This window comes from Amblyraja radiata, chromosome 1 (assembly GCF_010909765.2).
Source record: "Amblyraja radiata isolate CabotCenter1 chromosome 1, sAmbRad1.1.pri, whole genome shotgun sequence".
Lineage (NCBI taxonomy): Eukaryota > Metazoa > Chordata > Chondrichthyes > Rajiformes > Rajidae > Amblyraja > Amblyraja radiata.
In genome coordinates, this window is record NC_045956.1 from 107,131,731 (window position 1) to 107,156,635 (window position 24,905).

Below are 24,905 nucleotides of genomic sequence, written 5' to 3' on the forward strand. Positions count from 1 at the left end.
CCAACCTGCTTGCGCAGACCGTGCCATATGAAACGAGCGGCCACTAGTGCCGTTGTCGCCCGGATTGATGGGTGAGACAGTCCGTGAATAACCTTGAAAACCAGGCGGCAGGGACGATGGGGCGCGGCTGACCGGACGATACATCGCACAGGATCGTCACTCCTCCAGGACCGAGAGGGACATCCTCGAGGCGGAGGCCAGAGATTCAAGATGGCGGCGCTGGCTTAACAGCTGCGGCCCACCTGCAGTCCGTCTGTTTTTTTTCTTTCTTTTTGTTCCTTTGTCATGTTTTAGTTAATTTTGTTTTATTAAGTTGTGTATGTGTGTGGGTGGGGTGGGAGAAACATGTTTCGGTCTCTTCCTTCGGGGGATGCGACTATTTTTCTGTCGTATTCCCCGTTCCCGTCTCCGTCTGCGCCGAGGCCTAATGGCGGAGCTGGCGGCCTCGGAGCTGTGGCGGCGGCTGCGGCAGCGGAGACCCGACTCGGCCTCGGAGCTGTGGCGGCAGCACCAGCGGCAGCGGAGATCCGACTCGGCCCCGGAGCTGTGGCAGCAGCAGCGGCGGCGGCAGCGGAGACCCGACTCGGATCCAGAGCTGTGGCGGCGGCAGCAGCAGCAGCGGAGACCCGACTCAGCCTCAGAGCTGTGGCGGCGGCAGCGGAAACCCAACCCGGCCCCGGAGCTGTGGCGGCGGCAGCAGCAGCAGCGGCAGCGGAGACCCGACTCGGCCCGGAGCTGTGGTGGTGGCAGCAGCGGCAGCGGAGACCCGACTCGGCCTCAGAGCTGTGGCGGCGGCGGCGGCAGCGGAGACCCGACTCGGCACCGGAGTTGTGGCGGCGGCAGCGGCAGCGGAGACCCGACCCGGCCCCGGAGCTGTGGCGGCGGCAGCAGCGGCAGCAGAGAACCGACTTGGCCCCGAAGCTGTGGCGGAGGCAGCGGCAGCGGAGACCCGACTCGGCCTCAGAGCTGTGGCGGTGGCGGCGGCAGCGGCAACGGAGACCCGACTCGGCCCCGGAACCGTGGCGGTGGCAGCGGAGACCCGACTCGGCCTCGGAGCTGTGGCGGCGGCAGCGACCACCCGCAGAGTTTGAACCGACCCGTTCGCAGAGCACGGTTGTGCCTCGGGATTTACCATCACCCGGTGGGGTCACAACATCTGGAGCCTGGATCGCCTGGGCATCTCACCGTTGGTGAGCTGTGCCTCCGCCAGGGCAGAATAATCAATCCTGGGCGCCACCTCGAAAACGGCGTCGATAGCGGGCGGGACAATGCGTCAGCCACCCGGTTCTCTTTCCCCTCGACGTAGCGGATGGATGTGGTATATTCAGAAATGTAGGCCAATTGCCGCTGCTGTCGTGCGGACCAGGGCCACCTCCGGACTGAACCACTCCCGTGCCGAGGGGTTCGACAGTTAGGATGGCCCGACCCTTGGGAGCCGCCACAATGTGTTCAAAATAAACCACCGGTGGTTTGAGAAACATCTACAAATGTTATAGCTTTGTAAAACAAAATTATGAAAGCCATTATACTAATTGAAAGGTTAACACAGCAAGTTCAATTAACTTTTCACCCAGAGAGTTGTGAATGTGGAATTCTCTGCCACAGTAGGCAATGAATGCCAATTCACTGGATGTTTTCATTCTGTTTTGTAGTTTTTTTGCACAATCCGCAAGCATTGCCACTTTTCATTTCACTGCATCACAGGCGACAGAAAAAAAAACTTTAGAATGTAATTTCTTAGTTTTAATCTGGTGGAAAACAATTATGTTCCATTTTCATAAACTTTAGTTTCATTATTAACCACTACCAATTTCCATCCTGCACTCAAATTCACTTGGTCCATCACTGACATCTCCCTTCCGTTTCTTGATCTCACTGTCTCCATCAGAGGAGATAGACTAACGATGACAACCTACTGACTCCCACAGCTATCTAGACTACACTTATTCCCACCATGCCTCCTGCAAAGACTCTATCCTCCACTCATAATAAGTCCATACTAGTACGTCTGAGATATCCTAATTTGTTAGGGAACAGAAGTTCCCCTCTTCCATCATAGCTGAGGCACTCACAAGGGTCTCCTCGATATCACGCAGCTCCGCTCTTGTTCCCATTTCCCCCAGTCGCAACAGGGCCAGAGCCCCCTAGTCCTCACCTTTCACCCCATCAGCCGTCACATACAGCACATAATCCTCCGACATGTTTGTCACCTCCAACGGGATCCCACCACTAGCCGCATCTTCCCATCTCCACCCTTTTCCATTGTCCGCAGACTGTTCCCTCTGCAATTCGCTGGTTAACTCATCCCTTCCCACCCAAACCACCCCTTCCCCAGGTACTTTCCCTTGCAACCACAGGAGATGCAACACCTGTCCCTATACCTCCTCCCTCGACTCTGTCTAAAGACCCCGACAGTCCTTTCAGGTGAGGCAGAGGTTCACTTGCACCTCCTCCAACCTCATCTACACTATCCGCTGTTTCAGGTGTGTGCTCCTACATATCGGCAAGACCAAGCGCAGGCTCGGTGCTCGTTTCGCTGAACACCTTAGCTCAGTCCGCCCCGGTTTTCGCGATCACCCGGTGGCCAAACACTTTAACTTCCCCTCCCATTCCCATACTGACCTTTCTGACCTCGACCTCCTCCACTGTCAGAGTAAGGTTCAACGCAAATTGGAGGAAAAGACCCTCATATTTCTCTTGGGCAGCTTACAACCCAGCGGTATGATATTGATTTCTCTAACTTCAAGTAACCCTTGCGTTCTCTCTTTCTCTGTCCCTCCTCCACCCTACTTCCCCGACTAGTTTCACTGTACTACTGATTAATTTTACTAATTGTATGCCTCGTTCTCACCTTCGCCGTAGCTTACAATGAACTATTCTATATTTACTTGAGCAGCATCTGCTTTGATATGTCGTTTTCACATTACCCTTCCGTATCTCTAATCTCCCTCTCCCCTGACGCTCAGTCTGAAGAAGGGGTCTCAACCCAAATCATCACCCATTCCTACTCTCTGGAGAAGCTGCCTCTGTCAGCTCCAGCCAGGCAGAAGTTCTAAAGCCCTGGCGGCAGGAGGCAAATTCGACCCGTCAATCAGTCGCAGAAGTCCTGATGAGATCAAAAGATCAGCCGCCTCATCTGACCTGGTCACCAGATTTTCTGGGGACCTCCTGGGGAGATTTCAAGTTCACTCTCCTGATTTTGATGGGATTAAAGGAGGCACCAGACAATCAGTTGCCATAAAATCAGTGGTGGACCAGGCTGTAGTATGCTTTCTTACCACTCCTTTATGCTGGTTATCTGCCCTCTGTTGTTCTAGTCTCGATGAAGGGTCCAGACCCAATATTGTACCTGTCCATTTCAATCCACAGATACTGCCTGACATAGAGTTCCACCTCATTTTATGCTCCAAATTCCAGCATTTTTCTTCTTTTCCATTTTATCCATTTATGGATACTATCAGGTACGATGTATACAAATACTCCCAAGAGTCTGCAACTACTCCGTACTTTAACGCAACCTCCCAAAATGACAGTTCTCCAGATTAAACTTTATCTGACATTCTTCCATCCGTATTTCCAACTGAGCTAGATTGTGCTGGGCACAACTCCGTTGAAGTGGCAGGCAGTGCACGGGATTATTTACCATTGCTTGCGTCAGGCTGACTCCTTGACCTGGTGATGGCGGCGGTGCTGAGACTGCAGCCCCTTCCATTTGCGGGCCTGACATCGCTCCTGCCGGCCTGCGATGCTCCTTTGGTCCCGGGCACTTGGTCGGCGCTTGTTTTGCCTCTCCCACGTCCTCGCCCGCGGCCCCGACCAGCCTGTCGCCAGGCGGGCTCCATGGCCCCTCTCCCTCGCCTCTACAACTGCAGCGTCCCCACACTGGCCACCGGACCCTCCATCCAGGTCCCAGCACCACCAACTGCGCATGCCCGGCAGACACGCGGCATCGATTCACTGCGCATGTCCGCTGCTAACCCGGTGCATTGCGGGGATTGTAGTTCACATTCGCCAACGTCCATCCAACGACGTGCGGGGCGACGGAGTTGCGGTGGGCGTGCGCGCGAGAGCGTCAGGGGGCGGGGTTGGGCGACAGGGTGCGCGTGCGTGCGGGCGGGCGGTGAGCGCGCCAAGGGGCGGGGGTGCGCGTGCGTGCGGGCGTGCGCGCGGGTGGGGGCGAGCGTGCGCGTGCGTGCGGGTGGGGGCGGGCGTGCGTGCGCGCGGGTGGGGGCGGGCGTGCGCGTGCGTGTGGGTGTGCGCGTGCGTGTAGGGGCGGGGGTGGGGAGGGGGAGACTGTCGGCGCGTCTCCTTCAGCGGACTCGCATGACTTCCCCTGACACCAACGTCGCTGTCAGGCTGCTTGCACGCTCCCCAGCCAGTCTGAAGCGGTGAGTGAGTGTCCGCCCGCCCGCCCTTAGTTACCGAGCCGCGACTGCACCAGCACCACAGGGCCCGGCCACCCCGAGCGGGGCCTCGCCTGTCTGCAGCCCGGCCGGCCGGCTGCAGTTACCGGGGTCTGGCCCTGCTGAGTTTCGTGCGGACAGCGTTTATTTTACTTTCCTGTTGCGGGAATCTCTCAGTTTTCTTCTTGCAAATTTCTGAATTTGCTGCAATTGCGGTCATTTCCGCATTCTTCACAGTGTTAAATTAATAAATTCGGAGCACTTGGCAGCGTCAATACTAATGAAATGCCGGTTGATGTTCAATTAATTGTGAATTGTCAATAGTTAATCACACCACTTCAAATGTGCAACGGTTCTTGTCTATTTATGCATATAACCTATATTTTCAGTTCAATCAATCGGATGCCAGGTGACTGTGGCATCATTGATTAACCTCTCACTTCAACAGACTTCGGCTTTAAGGAAGCCTCCATTATTTCAGTACCCAAGAAAATAAGAGATTTGTCTCAATGCCAACCAATAGCTCTAACAACCAACCATAATGAAAGAATTTTAATGACCCACCAGTGGTCCGGCCAATCTAGACCCCTTTCAAATTTGCGTACACGAAAAATAGGTCTACAGAGAACACCATTGCCCTTGCACACCATTGAGCTCTGGATCATCTTGACAATAAGAACACTTATGTTAGTATAATATTCACTGATAACAACGTGGCCTTCAGGACAATAATACTGAATAAGCTCTTGTCTAAACTCCTAGATCTTGGTCTTAGGACCTCCATCTACAACTGGCTTCTGGATTTCCTAACCAGCAGACATCACCCTCTACTTCCACTATTGTGTGGTCACGTGTAGCACCAACCCGATGTAGGTTGGCAATAATACCACTGGTGTTGGCTGGATTAACAATAACGATGAGACAGAACACAGGAAAGAAGATCAAGAACCTGCTGTCATGGTGTCAGAAGAATAATATAGCCCTTAACATTAGCATGAAGAAAAAGTTTGGAGTTGGCAGTTAACCAAAGGAACCATGGAGTGAGAGGGAGAACACAATCATGTCATCAATGTAGCCTTTATAGAGATGGTTAACTTCTTCAAGTGCCTCGGCATCCATATTATTAGCATTTGATCTTTTCACACTGATGTAATGTTCAAAAAAGTAGATAAGTTTATAAAATGTTGGAGTACTCAGTGGGTCAGGCAGCATTTCTGGAGAATATAAATAGGTGATGGTTCAGATCTGGACCCTTCTTCAGACCCCTTCTTGAGTTTGAAGAAGAGTCCCAACCCCAAACACTACCAATACTGCCTGATCTGCTGAGTTGTTCCAGCACTTTTTGGTAAACCAACACTTCTTCGTGTCTCCACCTTGAGCAAATTACTTCAGCGTCTGAGAGATTTGGTGTGAGCATGAGGATTTTCTGGAACATGTGCAGCTGCACTGCAGAAAGTTTCTGATGGGATACATCTCAGCCTGGTATGACAACCACGCTGCTCTTAACTGTCCGAACCTACAGAAAGTGGTGAATACAGAACATAACAGGCTCGTAACTTCTTTCAACCCAGTCCATCTTAATGGTGCATTACATCAGCAAGATTGGAAGTTTTGTCAAAGATGTCAGCTATCTTGGCCATTCCTTTTTCTCCCTTCTACTTTCTGGGAGAAAGTACAGGAACTTGAACAGCCAGACGTCCATACTTAAGAACAGCTTCTGCCTCACGACTGTCAGCCCCCTGAATTTATCAACTTTCAAATTTCCTTCACAGAGGTGCTGCCAGCCTGCCACTTACACTTGCTCTTCTTAACTCTCTCTAATTCCTTGTTGTACTCTCGTATTTTTTGAAATACTACAGACTGAAGAAGGGTCTCGACCCGAAACGTTGCTTATTTCCTTCGCTCCATAAATGCCGCCTCACCCGCTGAGTTTCTCCAGCATTTTTGTCTACCTTCGATTTTCCAGCATCTACAGTTCCTTCTTAAACATTTTGTCTACCCCACTGCAAAATCTCCTCAAGGTATGCCTACTTTGAAGAAGTTCTCCTCTCTCCAAAATGAAGAAGGGTCTCGACCCGAAACGTTCCCTATTTCCTTCGCTCCATAGATGCTGCCTCACCCGCTGTGTTTCTCCAACATTTTTGTCTACCAGAGATTCCATTACAATCTTTGCACCATTTTGCCTATTGCATTTATTGATTTTATTACTTTATCATCATGTATGCTGTGTACTCTTTATGTGAACAAGGAATTATGTTGCATCCTTGTTTATATGATAATAAACTAACCTGAACCTGAATCCATTCACATTGTTTTCTAATGGTCTTGTTCAGGAAAAGTGATTTGCAATTCATATGATGCAGCGCCTCGACCCAAAATACAAATTATCCCTTTGGCTCAACAGATGTTGCTTGATCCATTAAATTTCTTTGCAGTTTGTTTTTTGCTCCAGATTTCAATGCTTGCAGTCTCTCGCATCTCTGTGTATGCATTTCACTGGCTCTTTTCGCAGACTGGAACTTACTTTGTGTATTGTGACTGATTAGGAGGTTCTATCTAAATTCTGTTAATCCAAAAAAACTGCATATGCTGGAAATCTGAAATAAAATTGGAAAACAGTTAAAGTTCACTGCATGGTATGCAGCAACAATGGTAAGATAGTTTTTGCACAGAGGATATCTGGCCACCTGATTGTTTCTAGAATTTTCTGTATTTCATGTCTACTTTTGATAGGAGCAATTAGTTGAATAAAACAATCAACCTATTTGTTTTTGGGGAAAGAACCATAATCATGTAATTAAGTTGTCTGTGGACTGTTTACCTGAGCTTAGTTGTTTATGTCACATTTCACAATTGTTTTTTCCCACCAAAGACATATCCCTTGATGTATTAGAATTAGTAGTTAAAATCCAGGATGTGATTGCTATGGGATTGCATAGTAATACTTCAGTATGTGGTTGAGGAGGCCTGAGATCAACAGATGTACAGTGCCCTCCATAATATTTGGGACAAAGACCCATCATTTATTTATTTGCCTCTGTACTACACAATTTGAGATTTGAAAAGGGGGAGTACAACGGGATCTGGGGGGTGCTTGTTCATCAGTCAATGAAAGTAAGCGTGCAGGTGCAGCAGGCAGTGAAGAAAGCGAATGGCATGTTGGCCTTCATAACAAGAGGAGTTGAGTATGGGAGCAAAGAGGTCCTTCTGCAGTTGTACAGGGCCCTAGTGAGACCACACCTGGAGTATTGTGTGCAATTTTGGTCCACTAATTTTAGGATGGACATTCTTGCTATTGAGGGAGTGCAGTGTAGGTTTACAAGGTTAATTCCCAGGATGGCGGAACTGTCATATGCTGAAAGAATGGAGCAGCTGGGCTTGTATACTCTGGAATTTAGAAGTATGAAAGGGGATGTTATTGAAACATATAAGATTATTAAGGATTTGGACACGCTAGAGGCAGGAAACATGTTCCCGATGTTGGGGGAGTCCAGAACCAGGGGCCACAGTTTAAGAATAAGGGGTAAGCCATTTAGAACGGAGATGAGGAAACACTTTTTCTCACAGAGAGTTGTGAGTCTGTGGAATTCTCTGCCTCAGAGGGCCCTGGAGGCCGGTTCTCTGGATACTTTCAAGAGAGAGCCAGATAGGGCTCTTAAAGATAGCGGAGTCAGAGGATATGGGGAGAAGGCAGGAACGGAATACTGATTGGGGATGATCAGCCATGATAATATTGAATAGGGGTGCTGGTTTGATGGGCAGAATGGCCTACTCCTACACCTATTGTCTATTGTTTATTATCTATTGTAATACAAAAAATCGCGTGGTTAACGTGCACATTGTCAGATTTTAATAAAGGCCATTTTTAAACATTTTGGTTTCACCGTGTAGAAATTACAGCAGTGTTTATATATATATATATATACACACATAGTCCCCCCATTTCAGGGCACCATAATGTTTGGGACTGCAATGTCATGTAAATGAAAGTAGTCATGTTTAGTATTTTGTTGCATATCCTTTGCATGCAATGACTGCTTGAAGTCTGCGATTCATGGACATCACCAGTTGCTGGGTGTCTTCTCTGGTGATGCTCTGCCAGGCCTGTATTGCAGCCATCTTTAGCTTATGCTTGTTTTGGGGGCTAATTTTCTCTTCAGCATATAAAAGGCATGCTCAATTAAGTTCAAATTGGGTGATTGACTTGGCCACTCAAGAATTGACCATTTTTTAGCTTTGAAAAACTCCTCTATTGTTTTAGCAGTATGTTTGGGATCATTGTCTTGCTGTAGAATGAACTGCCGGCCAAAAATTATGGAGGACACTGTAACTGAATGAATGTAAGACCCAAATGTAAGTTGCACAATTTGCACATTAGGTTGGACCTCAATATAATACATTTTTAAAATATTGCCATGTGATTTTGTGCAGGCAGTTAAGAAGGAAGTAGAGGTTTTGTTGTTTGCCTAAAGGAAAATATGGCATCTACAACTGTACACATTTTGTGATATGTACTTGTCATATCCCATTGCACAGATGAGTTCAGGATGTAAATGAAAATTGTGCATAGTCAACATGTAACATTGCACAACAGGATTTATATTATGCTGGTTACGATAGTAGCAATTTATTCTGCTGCCCTCAACCTTTCTGACACACTCAGCTGTCCTGCTGGGGTCAGCTATTTGCAGCTCGTGTTTTAAGCTACCACGCATGTGCAGCCAAATGTGGAAGTGGGATACGGGGTGAAGTTAAGACAATGTTGCATCTGATCTCTGCTCAACTTACTATTGAGTAGTGGAGAGCTATTGTTGACGAGAGAGGGCAGATGCATTTTGCATGCAAATCTTCAGTTTTATATCAAGGAGGACCATGGAAGAAAGTAGAATAATCTGTGGATATAGGAAAACATTTTACTCTGAGTTAATGTTTTCTTCAGTATTCATTTATTTCTTCAGGTGTGTGTAATTGCATTTAAATTTTACATGTGTAATTTTGTAAATGTATTTAAATATATTTGGATTGCTTGCAAATTTCTTTGACTATCAGAGGTGTTTAATATCTGTCCAAAAGCATTTGATTGAAACTGCTCGAAACTATCAGAGCAATCTGCTGCTGGTGGAGACTGAGGAAAATTAGGGCTTTAGTGTAAATTCGCAATTGGATACATATTGGAGGCTGCCCTGTCTCACACGGAAACATCTTGGGTGCACAGAGTCAGCTTGTTCAATTCTGCATCCAGAAAATAAAAGTTGTCTTCATGGTGAGTGCACATGATGGGTTGGGTCGAGCATCATCTGCTTGTCCTGGGATTTTGCTTTGATTAATGTTTGATATTTTGTAAGCGATTCCTGTAAAGTTTTATTTTCAGCTTTCTCTAAGAACAGGCAAACTTTACAAGAAATATTAACAACACTCAGTCCGTTTGGCTCAACTTCAGTGATGTAAGGCAAGCTATTATTTTGAATATGCGTATGCCAGCAGAAATAACCATATAGAAATAGAATAATCTAATGGGTTCTTGGATCTCATGGAAAAACCTTGAACTTTGTTTGCAAATAAAATAATTGCAAATTGAGGAATTTTATTTGAATTGTTATATAAAATGTTATCACTCAGTAGTTCATAATGATTCATCTGCACTGAAAACAGTGAATACTTAGTGTTAAGTAAATTCACATGTAAATGATTTAAAGTAATGAAATAAAACATATAATCAATAAATGGGAGACTTTAACACTAACCAAAACAACTTTTTATTTCTTATAGGAAACGTGAAGTTGCCAAACAATTGATTGAAGGTTACTACTGTCAGTTAACAAAAGGCTGTGGAAATGAGTTCTGTGCAAATGGCAACTGTGCTTCCTGCCCAGGGTTCAAGCAGTTGGACAATAATCAAGCTGCGGCCAGAGCTCTGGAGTTATATCGGACCAGGGCAGAGTTATGTGTAGGTTGGCCGACTAAAAAGCTGAGATCATTGCTTTGTCAAAATATTTCACACGACAAGTTTAAACATAAAGATCTCAAATCTGTTGCGGAAAATGACACTGACGTAATCTGCAGTGAGAAACAGAAGCAAGACAGCTTTCAAGGTATAGTTTTTTCTTGTAGAGTACATGCTAATTGAGAAAAGTTGTTCTTTTAAAAATTGAGTTACTATTCTGCTTATCTTAAAACATTAATGCTAAATAAGAATCAATTTTTAATATATCTATTTTGTCTATGTACATTTAAATCATTGCTGCTTCATTGAGAGGCAACTCCAATAGTGTCTCGTCCTCTCGTGCTTTTATCAAGCACTCTTGTTGCTGAATGCTACCACCCCGATCTCCTTTTTGCTCAGCCCACTAAAACCATTGTTGTGCTGCTGTGTTGACAAAAAAAAGCCACATCTCTAATTTTCAAAACATTTCAAAGATTAAAAAATGACCAAAATTGGTTTTAACGTGAGGTTCAAACAATTTAGAAGATTATAAAATATTAATGGTTTATCAAATTCCCCCCAACACCTCTTCCCCATTCACTTCCACTAAAATGTAATGCAAAGCACCCATGTCAAGCCTAAAGTGTAAGTTATAGGGAATTTGCTCTAAATTCGTGCAATGCTCACTGCATTGGAATGCAAACTGCAAAATGACTAACTGCTGATCAGAATAAGATTTCAACATTTGTTAACGTGTGAAAATCATTAAGATGTAAACATTTACACAGGAAAAAAAATCACGTGCCGTTAAACGATAGGATCTAGCATGTGTTTTTAAGACATAATAAAACACCTATTATTTTCCATATGTCACATTTCATATTTTTGTGTGACATATAAGGAGACCATTTGGCCCATTCAGTCTGCTTGTCTTGGAGAGTCCCATCAATCTCATTTCCCTGCTTACTTTCTTTGTCCTGTTTGCTCTCACTTGCCCTTCAACTCTACATTGATTCTTCGCCAATCTGCTTACATTGGGGCAATTTACAATGGCTGTTTAAGTCACCAACGAGCATGTCTTGGAAAATAGGAGGAAACTTGAGCATCTGGGGAAAGCTTAACATACACAGGAATAAATTGACAACTCCAGACAGCACCCTAGGTCAGGATTGACCCTAAGTCACTGGAGGCATGTTGCAGCAGTTTACCTGCCAATATTAGAGAAAAAATAAATTAGAAACATGTAAAAGTTACTTTAGTTATTTCACGAGAACCAGAATTAAGTTTTTTTTCCCTTTATAAAGGTTTTTCTCAAAATGTTGTCATTTGCATATCAGAGCACGGTGAAATAAGGTGCTGATCTACTCCATTGTTTCCCAATGATTGTAAAGTAACTGGTGATAATTATTTCTTATTGACAATCATATAGTTCTGATAAAGTTCTGATATAGTTCTGATGGCTTCTTTTATGAAAAGTGAAATGTCTACAAACGTAGATTGATTAGGTCAACATTGTATTGTAGTTATTTATGTTGAGATAATCAGATATCTTTCCATCTATGTCCTCTGATTTCTGAATAATTTACTTTAATTTCTAGACATAAGCTACCTTACTGAAGAAAAAGTAAATGAAATTCTTAATGTTTGCAATGAAACTGGAGACTTTTCACTTCTGGTGCGTGTTATTGGTCGGATATTCTCCAGTGCGGAAAAGCTTGTTAAGAGCTTTAGGAAACCAGAAATGCAGAAAACATGCTTGAACTGTCTACCAAAAAACACACCAGCTGATGTGGAAAAAGGTGATAAAACAATAACCGTGTTTGGAAGCGAAGATTCAGTACCTTGCTGCTCTCAACAGAAATCATGTGATTGTCTTGCACAATCAGTTAAGCCAGAAGATGTAACTGTTGATGTGAAATCTGTTCGGAGAGTGTACAGAAAACTACTTTTACATAACCGGATTGAAACTGCACTGATTAATGCTTTGATGTATCTGTCACCAGACGTGGAATGTGATTTAAGTTATCATAATGCTTACAACAGAGATTCAAACTACCTAAATGTATTCATAATTGTCATGGAAAATCATAACCTTCATAGCCCTGAGTATCTGGAATCAGCCTTACCTATGTTCTGCAAAGCAATGTGCAAGCTTCCGCTGTCAGCACAAGCCAATCTAATTCAACTGTGGTCAACATACAGCTCGAATGATACCCGCAGAATGATTGAGGTCTTTCAGCAGCTTATTACATACAAAGTTATAAGCAATGATTATAGTTCTCGAAATTTGGTGAATGAAGATGATGTCGTAGTTGCAGCAACTAAGTGTCTGAAATTGGTGTACTATGCAAATTTGCTGGGTGGAGTGTTGACCTTAGAGAATGATGACGAAGAGTCCTCACAAGAAACCAGAGAGAGGAATTTGCAACAGAATCTTTTAATCGAGGACACCAATTACAAGAAAGGTCCCCGGGTGGACCCGTTGGAAAAAATACTTAATTTTAAGACTATTGACTGCTGTCGACCAGTCGTACCTTATGATGAATTTGTTAATGAATCATTAAATAATGTCCTTGCAGTGGATAAAGACTACATATTTTTTAAAGTGGATAGCGAGAAGAAATTTTCTTTCTTGACTTGTCCATTCCTCCTTACTCCCTATACAAAAAGTCAAGGCCTCTATTATGACAACAGAATCCGAATGTTCAGTGAACGCCGCATAACTGTGCTGTACAACTTGGTACAAGGACAGCAAGTTCAACCTTATCTTCGACTAAAAGTAAGACGTGATCATATGATTGATGATGCACTTGTACGGGTATGTACTTTTTTTTTGTGCTAAGCTATCTTTTCTAATTGCCAATGCCAAAGAAATGTAATTATATTTGTTAATAGATTTAATTTAAATTCCCTACAATCACTAGCTTAGTTTGGAGATACATCGTGGAAACAGGTCCTTCGGCCCACCGAGACTGCGCCAACCAATGATTACCAGAAGCCAATTAACCTACAAACCTGCTTGGCTTTGGAATGTGGGAGGAAACCGGAGCACCCAAAAAAAACCAGGCGGCAATCACAGGGAGAACGTACAAATTCCGCCCAGACAGCATCCGTAGTCAGGATTCATCTCTACCACTGTGCCGCCAACTAAATGGCTAAAGAATCATTTTATTTCGAATAAAACACATCTTTAAATTAATTTCTATTGTTTTGGGTAATATCATAAAAGCAAAAAAAAAAAACAGATTTGGAATATAAACAAAGTATTAGAAAAAACTATAGAAAAGGCAGTATGTGGGGAGAGAAACAGAGGTGTAAATGCCAGTTTTTGGCAGCATTTTCAGAATCAGAATCACACTTTATTCGCCAAGTATGTTTTACAACATACGAGGAATTTCATTGGCTAGGTCAGTCATACAATTAAAAGCAACAAATCACTCAAAAACACATTTTAACATGAACATCCACCACAGTGACCCCTACACATTCCTCACTGTGATGGAAGGCGAAATAAAGTTCAAGTCCATCCTAATGTTCTTCCTCGGTCGGGGGCCTCGAGCCCTCCTTTGATGGGATGATCTTGACTCCCGTAGCCGGCGGCGTTCGGGCCCTCCGCATTGAGGCGTTCAGCTCCTGCATTAGGGGAAGGTCGGCACCCCCGCACTGGACGATCGAACTTCACGTCGGGGCTGGTCAAGCCTTCCACGATGTTGGAGCTCCTGACTAGCCTCTACCGAGACTGCGAGCCCTTGATGGTAAGTCCGCGGTGGGGCGATCCCAGGCAAGGGATTCGCTCCGATGTTAAGTCTGCGCCCCGCGGTGGGGCTCACCACAGTCCGAGGAGGCTTCCAGCTCCATCGATGGTAGGCCGCAGAACCCGGAGAATGTGATCCGAAAATTGATCACATCTCTGGGAAGGTAAGAACTTGAAAATAAGATTTCCCCGATCCCCTCCCCCCTCCCCCCACATAAAACAAACCGAAGAACGTTAAAACAAACTTTTAACAAACTAAAAAATAACAAATAGAAAGAAAAAACGAACAGACTGCCTGCAGGGCTGCCATCTTCCCGGCGCCCCTGGTGGTCTTTTAATTCTATTTGACCCCTTGCAAACATTTAGTCATTATTCTTGGTTCTTTCCAGCCTGCAGTCACATTATCTGGACTTTAAAAAGTGGTGTTGGTGATTTACATGACTTTGCATTCCGTATCAAGCATTCCGGATTAGGAAGGCACAGTGGCTCAGCTGGAAGAGCTGCTGTCTCACAGAGCCAGCAACCCGGATACGATCCTTACCTCGGATACTGTCTGTGGAGTCACTCCGTATGTTTTCACCCACATCTCGTGTGGGTTTTCATTCACATTCCAAACACGTGCGAGTTTGTAGGTTAATTGGCTTCTGAAAATTGCCCCTAGTGTGTAAGGAATGGATGCAAAAGTGGGATAACATAGTACTTGTGAGAATAACTCATTGATGAAAGGTGTGGACTTGGTGGGCTGAAATTCCACTATTAAAAATAGTTTAAAATATTTAATAATAATATGAGAAACACTAGTCTGGGTTTGTTTTCTTTGGAACTGAAAAGGCTGATAGTTTGCATGATTGAAGTGTATACAATTCTGAGATCATAGGGTAGATAGAACCTTTTTTTTTCGATTGGTAAGGGTGTCGAGGATATGGTTTTAAAATAAAGATTAGGAAATTTGAAGAATTCTTTCTTTTCGAAGGTGATTGAAACTAGGACCTCCATGTCTGAGGCCACGTTGTAGGCAGGTACTCTCTCAACATTTGAGTTGGTGTACATTTTAAACAGCAAAGCACCAAAGATTATGGCTAGTGCTGACAAATGGTTTAGTCGTGATGGCTGGCACAGACATGGTGTCTGTTTCTGTGATATATAATTCTTAACTCTATGACCAATAGAATAATAATTTACTTCTCGGGCAACCTGAAATATTAACTATTTATAGACACAAAACGCTGATGTAACTCAGCGGGACAGGCAGCATCTCTGAAAATGAGAGATCTCTCATTTTCACACCTTACCCTTCCATGTCGCTGTGTCTCCCTCTCCCCTGACTATCAGTCTGAAGAAGGGTCTCAACCCAAAACGTCACCCATTCCTTCTATCCAGAGATACTGCCTGTCCCGTTGAGTTACTCCAGCATTTTATGTCTATCTTTGGTGTAAACCAGCATCTGCTGTTCCTTCCTACATATTAACTGTTTATGTCCATGGATTCTACTTAATCTGCTGAGTGTTTCCAGCATTTTTTGTTTTAATTTCAGATTTTGAGTTCCAATATTTTTATTTTATAATATTGTCAATAATGTATTTTTAATGTAGATTTAGACTAGATATGGCGATAACATTTGCTTTCTCCTGCTATTCCTTAGCTGTAATCACGGAGCAGTACATAAATAGACAATTGGTTCACCCACTGAAATTATATTTCATTGCACTATTGCTGTATGCTATTCAGCCCTATCAATCTGAACTATGTTTAATAATAATATGCTGCTGTTAGTTTTGGCAAATTTCGGCTCGTTCATTTGAAAGTAACTTGATTTTTAGCTTTCTCTTCCACTGCTATTTATCACAGTTTTGTTCTAAAATAGTTGGTGATTTAAGTGATGCCGATTGTGCATGTTACCACGGAGGTTGATCCTGAAGTAGGCTTGAACTTTCACTGTAGGGCCACCAAATTTTGATTCACTGGTCACCAAAATGAGTATGGAAAAAAGACAAATTGTTAAGTGGACAAACGCAACCTTCAACCTCCTGCATTTGTAGCAAAATGGCCATTGGATTAGGGAAGCCCCTAAATTACAAATTTGAGATCTTTCAGTACGTATGATGTAATTTTTTACATTGAACCACCTTTAAAATAAGGTTCTAATGTGTCTGAAGAAGGGTCTCGACCCGAAACATCACCCATTCCTTCTCTCCAGAGATGTTGCCTGTCCCGCTGAGTTACTCCAGCTTTTTGTGTCTATCTAATGTGTTTGCAGACTTTGATCAGAAACTCAACTGTGTAAGAGCAGGTCAGGAACTGGCCATCCTATAGAGAGTGACTCTTTTCCTTACACCCCAAAGCTTTTTCATCATTCACAAAGCACTAGTCAGAAGTGGTAACATACCTGATTGTGCTTCTTTAGATCACATACGTAATTTGTCCTGTGCCTTTTATCATTCTTTTAAATGATGGAACCATGTTGGGGCACAGTGAGACTTCTGTTGCTTGAATTCCTAAAGTCCCACGGTCATGATATTTATTCCCTCAGGAGCATGTTAGAGTAATATTATGAAGCGCATGTGAAGTTTATTATTTCAGTTGCCTTATTTATATCATTTGCAGTTGGAAATGATTGCCACAGAGAATCCATCAGATTTGAAAAAGCAACTGTACGTGGAATTTGAGGGTGAACAAGGAGTGGATGAAGGTGGCGTTTCCAAGGAATTCTTTCAGCTGGTTGTTGAAGAGATTTTTAATCCTGATATAGGTATTATTTTTCCAACATTCGGACATTGATTATTTCAGTAATCTATGATTGCAGATTTCTTGGACTTAATAGTCATGGTATGAAAGGAAGAAATAAAATGTGTTGAAGGCATCATCCTTGGATTATAACATTGATAGTTCAAAATGTTTTTCGAAAGAAATTCTGGGAAATCGGGCATGATTCAAATGTGATGATATTTGTAATTCAGTGTACTGAAAATCCAATTTCAAACATTTGCCATGTTTCTTTTGTGCTTGGAAATTGCCACTAATCTCAGTTTAGATGATGCATTTCTGTAATTAAAAATGAACTAGTAAAAAGGGATGAAGGAAGAGAAGAATGTATCATGTTCAGTAGAGGATTAGTGCACAGCTCTTGACAGAAAATTCCATGTTGAAGATTACATATTATAAACCTGTATAGGAAGAGAACGAAAGATGGATGCCAAAAGACCAATGCATCAAGCATTCTCCTAAGTGGTTAGATTATTGAAATTGTCTTATTCCAATGGCCACATTTTTGATTTTTTTTCTTCCCGTAGGAATGTTTACTTATGATAGCTATACAAAACAATTTTGGTTCAACCCTACCTCTTTTGAGAATGATGGACAATTCACACTAATTGGAATAGTGCTGGGTCTAGCAATATACAATCACTGCATTCTTGATGTCCACTTCCCTATGGTGGTTTACAGAAAATTGATGGGCAAGAAGGGAACTTTGGAAGATCTTGCTGATTCGCATCCAGTAAGTTAATCCTGTAATTACTATGTTAAGGTTAATTTTCATCATCTTTAATTAAATACATATTGCAATATAAAATAATAAATCAACATAAAATTATTTGTGAATCAACAGGTGATTTGATAGCAAATGGATTTCAGCAAACAAAGCTATTGTATAGTTGGATGGATCAAGTGCACAGTGGTTCAGCTTGCAGAGCTGCTGCCTCAAAGTTTTAGAGACTGATTCAATCCTGGTCTTGGGTAGTGCCAATGTCGAGTTTGACTGAGTTTCATCTGGGTGTCCCGGTTTCCTCAATCATCCCAAAGACATGGGTTGGTGGATTAATTATCCATTGTAAATTATCCCCCGTGAGTAGGTAAATGGTAAAAACAGGGGAGTTGATAAAAATGTGGGAAGAATAAGATAGGATTAATGTAGGATTAGTGTAAATGAATGGTTGGTGATTTGCATGGATTTTGTGGGTTAAAGGGCCTGCTTTCGAGTTAACGAAACTTCCTTCATCTTGGAAATGTAGGTATTCTAAAACAATCCTCTCCTCAACACATCTCTTCCAGTAATTTGGACCCAGGCTGCATAATGGACCAACGGCATCAGCTTTCTATAATCCTCAGTATAAATTGTAATCTACAATTTATAATATCTGTAATCTATGTGTTTAATATTTGTAAGAGAGAGACCTTTTACAAATTAGAAGACAGGTTATGGCCAACCACAGAAATTGACTGGAAGTTGTCAAGAAAAGGTTGGTGAATTGTTAAAAGGGGCCACAATCCATAGAAGTATTCAGTGTAACTTTGTAAATGTGTTATTTGCAGAGCTTGAGCTGTTGAACAGTATCGCTTATTAGGAATATCATTCTTAAAGTGACTTGATGAACAACCATAGCAATTGTGAAAATGTCTAGTTAGTGCTGAGTTGGTCAGCATGAGACAACTTTTATTGTGTCTAAGTCATAAAGGGAAAACGGGTCACATTTTTGTTCCTGAGTGTGATCTTGCAATCCTTACAGAAACTTTGACTGGGGACATTGCCAGGTTTGATTACAAAATTGATGCCATTGGTGTATTGGGCAACCCGTGTCAATGTCCAAATTATTGAACGAGGTGGAAAATGAGTTGAGCAGAATTTTTTGGAATACCTTTATTTCTAAGCACAATGAAGCTTCAAGTTAACTTGTATTAGTGCGTGTTTCAGGGGTTAGAAGGCAGGAGAATGGGGTTAGGAGAGATAGATCAGCCATGGTTGAATGGCGGAGTGGACTTGATGGGCCGAATGGCCTAATTCTGCTCCTATCACTCATGACCTTAAATTGAGTTAACCATTTAAAATCTAAGTCTGAAGAAGGGTCTCGACCCAAAATGTCACCCATTCCTTCTCTCCAGAGATGCTGCCTGCCCCGTTGAGTTACTCCAGCAATTTGTGTCTACCTAAAATGTAAGTGAAGCATACAAATGCACTTTTGGGTCATAATTAGAAAAAATGCATTTTTGCAATACTGGCACACAATAATGTAACAAAGGGGGTCAAATTTCAAATTCCTTCAAAAAAGTTGTCAAGCACTTTATTTGGTTCATGACTAACATAGTATCAACAAAAAATATAAGTAAAGGTAGCACATTGATGACAAGTTTCCGAAAATGGCATCAGAATACACAAATACATTTTGTGTACGAGTTGGCGCGTGGTGACCACCAGTGACCTGGTTGGCACAGTAAGTGCACGTATTTCTTATTCCTTTCTTTGTTTATGAATACCACATGGAACAATAAAATTACAAACACCATTTCCACTTCATTCACCTGATCATGTAGTAGAATACTGCATCCATCTGAGTGGACACCGCAACGCGCGTTACACGATCATACACACGTTGCGGTGGACCCGCAAAGGTTTGGTGTCCCAGAAAACGAAAATTACATTATTAGAGCAAACTAAATTATATCCGTAGTTAGAAAAAAATGGTACATTACCTTGTGGATTTGAGCTATATCGATGGCCGATCATTCGTTGGAAGGTTTTATTTGGGATGATTTTTAGTAAATTAAATGTCTCCATAACGGTCGTTGTGGAGATTCCGGAGGTTGACACGAAGGATTGAAGTTAGCGACTTGGTCCGTACGAAAGGTAAACAAGAGACAGTGTGTTGCCAAATTGAAGATCGGCTCAGTTTCTTCGTTTTGATGACCAATTTATGCACAAAAAATGTTTTATTGACTAAAAATAAGTCAGAAAATATATTATAAACGGTCGTCGTGTTTTTTACACCACGATGTTTTTAATATATTAAATGTGAATATAAGAAAAATAATTTACTCGCCCAAAAATCACTACTACCATAGGATGATGAAAATTTGTTTAAGAAGGAACTGCAGATGCTGGAAAATCGAAGGTACACAAAAATGCTGGAGAAACTCAGCGGGTGCAGCAGCATCTATGGAGCGAAGGAAATAGGCGACGTTTCGGGCCAAAACGGTCTGAGGAAGGGTTTCGGCCCGAAACGATGATGAAAATTTGTCTGTTATGAAAAAAGTTTTTGACGTTCAGTTTTGAAGTTATCTAATTTATATCTGTTATTTGTGCGGTTTCACATGATGGGTAGATTTTTGTTAAGAACAGTGTATTGGTGTAAAAACCTGAATTATAATCTAATTCCTCAAAATCTCTCCAGTATTGTAAAAATACTCAAATACATACATATTCATTTCAGCAAATAACATATACATTCAAGAGGTTGGAATGGAATTATTTACCATCAACAATTTATACTGATTATGGGATTGGATAGAATTAGACTAACATACATACAGATTGTATTTGAGGGACCATTTTTGATATATTATACATTGATTATATGAAACTAATTTTTTGCAGGTACTATATCGAAGCTTAAAAGATGTCCTGGAATATGAAGGGAATCTCGAAGAAGATATGATGATCACTTTTAAAGTATCGTACAATGATTTATTCGGAGTGCCAATAACTCATAACCTAAAAGAAAGCAGTGAGGACATTCCAGTAACAAACCAGAATAAGAAAGTTAGCATCACATTGATCTTATTTGTCAAATATATAGTCATTAAGATGCATAGAATGAAGCAGTTATGTTGTGTTCCAAAGCATGTCTAGGCATATGGGATGAGGTTGGTTCCCATTATTTTTTTTAAAAAGCCTACAGTCAGAAAGTGGAGAGACAGTGCTGATGTGTAAGTTATATCTCCGTTATCTTGCACATTACTCCACAACTTGTTTGAAAGTTAATGGCTGTGTGCAATAAAATATTGAAAAGTGCTGGCAGACACAGGGTAATAAGAAACAATTTCTAACTTCTGAAAATTGAAGCCATCGGTTGTTTTTGTTTCAATAATTTGATTTCAGCTCTTGAAAGTATAACTGCAAAGAAGTGCTTCAGAAGTAAAATTGATGGATTCCCAAATACATTTGCACATGGATTGATGTAGTCTAGAGTTCCTTTGCTTCTAGCTGACCAGATACATTTGACATTGAATGATTACATTTGCTCTATATCATCGATACCAAAATATCTGAAATAAAATTAAAATAAAATTGGCTCCAATTAATGTTTTACAATGTACTCACTGTTTTTGTGAATAAACATGGTCAATTCAAATTGGCAAGTAGCAACGATAAAGCAGTTGGATTTTTTTGAAGAATAAATTTGAGTCAGAAAATTGAGAGTTCCTTGACCTTCAAGAATTATTTAATATCCACTTGAATGGATTCTAATCCAAAAGATGACCGCGTAAATGTTCATACTTTCCCCAATTCTCCAATGTTTACTCATGACAATAAATTGAATTGAATTGAATTGAACTTTGCACGTAATAGTATTTATTCTCGCCAAATTGTATGTGTTGTGTTATATTTCAAACATTAACTGTCTGATTTAATTTCTCTCATGCAGGAATTTGTTCAACTATATACAAATTATATTCTGAACCAGTCAGTGGAAAAACAATTCAGAGCATTCAATCGGGGTTTCCATATGGTTACAAATGAGTCCCCCTTGAAATACCTTTTCAGACCAGAAGAAATTGAACAGCTAATCTGTGGCAGCAAAGTAAGTACTGTTTAAATTATTCTAAATCTGGATGCCACCAGGTGAATATTTTTCTTATGTTTATCTGTTGAAACTAGTGACATAGTATGTTGTTAACACAATATGTTTGGCTTTGAGACCAGGAAAAGATGGTCCACTTCGGGAGCCTTCTCTTAGCAAAGGCAGATGTTAATGAAATACACCACCACTTTCAATGCTCCCACAGAGCCTTTGATCTATCATCAAAAATATAATCAAAAAGAGGATTTGAAGTTCAACACATGAATCAGCACTGATACATATCCTTCTAGATGCTTCTGAGACCTAGACAACCATAGCACCATCTTAAGGCACTGGAAAAATATCACCAATGCTGTCTTCACAAAATTCATTAAATTCTACAAAAGAGTAAGCGCAGCAATGCCCTCATCCTTTCTCAGAACAATATCCTCAGGATTAAAGCTGCAGTGGATGCATTGGGTGGGCCATATCAGTTGCAAGGCCAACACCAGTTTTGTCAAATAGATACTCTGATATGAGCTGTGTGTGCAAAACAAATATACAAATATTTCCTCAAAGCTTTCTTGAAGAAATGCAACCATCCTTCTGACTTGTCGGTGGGGGCGCTGCGAGACGGCTGCCCTGCCACCTGCGGCCTACGTCATCCTGAAGCCGCGGTTTCCGGTAGGGAAGCACCGATTCGGGACTTACCTTCCAGACGAGAGGGCCTGTCATCTGGCCGCCCGTAGCGGCGACTGCGGAGGTTATGGCCCCCACCACGGGGGGAAAATGGAGGAGGACTGACTATACTTTCTGCCTTCCACCACAGTGAAGAATGCTGTGGTGGATGTTTGTGTTAAATTTTTTATTGTGTATTGTGCATGTGGCGTCACACACACTATCTACCACCCCGCACACACACGCTAACTACCCCCTTGATATTATATTAAGGGGGGAAGGGAGAGAGAGGGGGATGAGGATGGGGGGAGGGGAGGAGAGCAGGGAGGGTGAAGGGGAGACAGGGGTAGGGGGAAGGGGGTGGTAGAGGGGGGAGGGGGGTTGAGAGGGGGAGGGGGGTAGAGAGGGGTGAGGGGAGGGAGGTGTGGGAGAAGAGGGGAGAGGCGAGGGGGAGGAAGAAGGGGAGGGGAGAGAGTGGAGGGGGAGAGGGAGAGAGAGAAAGGGGAGGGAGAGAAGGGGGAGTGGGGGAAAGGCACGGGGGTGGGAGGGGGAGAGATCTCCCACCCCTGTCCCATTGTGATATCATATGTAAATGAGATCCATTGTGATTGTACATCTGTGAGGTGGCACTGACTCATGCAGCAGTTTGATTTTAGCGGGACCACGTGAAGGTTCCAATCTACCACCGCTGTCGCATTGTGATGTCATATATGTATATGAGATCCATTTGATTGGACATCTGTGAGGTGGCACTGTGATTCATGCAGCTGTTTGATTTTTTAATTTGCCTCGATAGTTTCCTTTGACAGTTCAATCTAGATACGACTAGCCTCAAGTGAGAAAGTTGCCTGTAAGGTCCCTTTACAATTTCTCACCTCTCAGCTTAATCCTATGCCATCTAATGTTAGAATCTTCTACCCTGGGAAAAAGATTGCGAGCGTTCACCTTATCCAATAAGGTCACCCCTCAGCTTTCTACACTCTAAAGAATAAATATTTCCCTGTAAGTTAAGCCTACAGGCCCAGGTAACATCCTGGTGAATCTCTTTTGGGCAATCTTCAAATTAATAACATCTTTCCTATAGTTGGGTGTCAGAAGTGTGGTCTCACCAACGACTCGCACAACTGCATCATAATGTCCCAACGTTTGTATTTGATACCCTTGCCAATGAAGGCAAACATACCAAATGCCTTCACCATACTGTCCACCTAACTCTCCAGTTCTATGTCCTAATCGAACACTATCGTCTTCATTTAATCAGGACAATTATCACCTCTGCTCTTCTTACAAAATGCCAATTTTCTCCCATTTCAGATTGCATTGGTTTATTGTACTTAAAGTTATTCTAAGATCTACATCCTTGTCTTAATTCTTCAATTTTATCACTTTATTCTAACTCCACTGTTTTTCCTCAGCATTATGACCTAGCCTCAAACTTCTGCTCTTCAGTGCTCCATTACTGATTTATTTCTCAAGTCAATGTTTTTTTTGGTGGATGTTTCTACCCAAACCATTATTGCCTTTCCTTCTTGCTTTCAAAACACTTTCAAAATGTTATTTCTTGATGTGTTTGATTTCTCCCCTATTCTCATTCAATCTTACGTCCTTGTTAATACCCTTTCTTACACCTTGTAGAAAATGTATCTGAAGAGCATAATAAAATAGCAGGAGTAAGTCATTTAGCCCCTCTTGCTTGTTTCACCATTTAGTGAAATCATTTTTGACTATCAGCCTGATACCACTTTCTTATAGTAATGCTACTGTCCCTGCAAACCTGCACTGTCCCTGCCTGCTTCAAAATCTCCACTATTGTTCCTGTACCCAAAAAGCCAAGGATTACTGGTCCTAATGACTACAGGCCTGTCGCACTGACCTCTGTAATCATGAAGACATTTGAAAGACTTGTGCTGGCCCACCTGAAAAATATCACAAACCCCCTGCTGGACCCCCTGCAGTTTGCATACCGGGCACTTAGATCTGTGGATGACGCAGTCAACCTAGGCCTGCACTTCATCCTCCAGCACCTGGACCGTCAGGGGACCTATGCAAGGATTTTGTTTGTGGATTTTAGCTCAGCATTCAACACCATTGTGCCAGAGCTACTACACTCAAAACTCCCAGTTGACTGTGTCTGAACCCCTCTGTCAGTGGATCATCAACTTCCTGACAGACAGGAAGCAGCATGTGAGGCTGGGAAAGCACATCTTGGACCCTCAGCATAGGAGCACCTCAAGGCTGCGTACTCTCCCCTCTCCTTACTCTCTCTACACCAATGACTGTACCTCCACAGACTCCTCTGTCAAGCTTCTCAAGTTTGCGGACGACACAATCCTGATTGGACTGATCCAGGATGGGGAGGAATCTGCCTACAGACAGGAAGTGACATATGTCCTGGTGCCATCGCAACAACCTGGAGCTCAATGCTCTTAAGACAGTGGAATTGATTGTAGACTTTGGGAGAGCTCTCCCTCCCCTCACCCCACTCACCATCAACAACACCACAGTCACATCTGTGAAGTCTTTTAAGTTCCTTAGAAAAATCATATCCAGGGACCTTAAATGGGTGGCCACCACTGACTCCACAGTCAAAATGG

General features: G+C 42.6%; 2 protein-coding genes across 2 annotated transcripts in view; one reads left to right on the top strand and one right to left on the bottom strand.

The window, feature by feature from the left end:
- nfxl1 (nuclear transcription factor, X-box binding like 1) overlaps nucleotides 1-3,937 on the bottom strand; it is a 124,348-nt gene extending 120,411 nt beyond the window's left edge. Inside the window, exon 1 of the mRNA XM_033028165.1 lies at nucleotides 3,644-3,937. Within this exon, the coding sequence (XP_032884056.1) occupies nucleotides 3,644-3,842 (199 nt within the window). The 5' untranslated portion in view covers nucleotides 3,843-3,937. The remainder of the gene's footprint in view (nucleotides 1-3,643) is intronic.
- A 320-nt stretch (nucleotides 3,938-4,257) lies between these two features.
- Nucleotides 4,258-24,905, top strand: part of LOC116977599 (ubiquitin-protein ligase E3A-like) — a 36,944-nt gene continuing 16,296 nt past the window's right edge. The window contains exons 1-7 of the mRNA XM_033028179.1: nucleotides 4,258-4,388; nucleotides 10,173-10,495; nucleotides 11,925-13,144; nucleotides 16,685-16,829; nucleotides 17,371-17,576; nucleotides 20,448-20,612; nucleotides 21,499-21,654. Of these exons, the coding sequence (XP_032884070.1) occupies nucleotides 4,324-4,388; nucleotides 10,173-10,495; nucleotides 11,925-13,144; nucleotides 16,685-16,829; nucleotides 17,371-17,576; nucleotides 20,448-20,612; nucleotides 21,499-21,654 (2,280 nt within the window). The 5' untranslated portion in view covers nucleotides 4,258-4,323. The remainder of the gene's footprint in view (nucleotides 4,389-10,172; nucleotides 10,496-11,924; nucleotides 13,145-16,684; nucleotides 16,830-17,370; nucleotides 17,577-20,447; nucleotides 20,613-21,498; nucleotides 21,655-24,905) is intronic.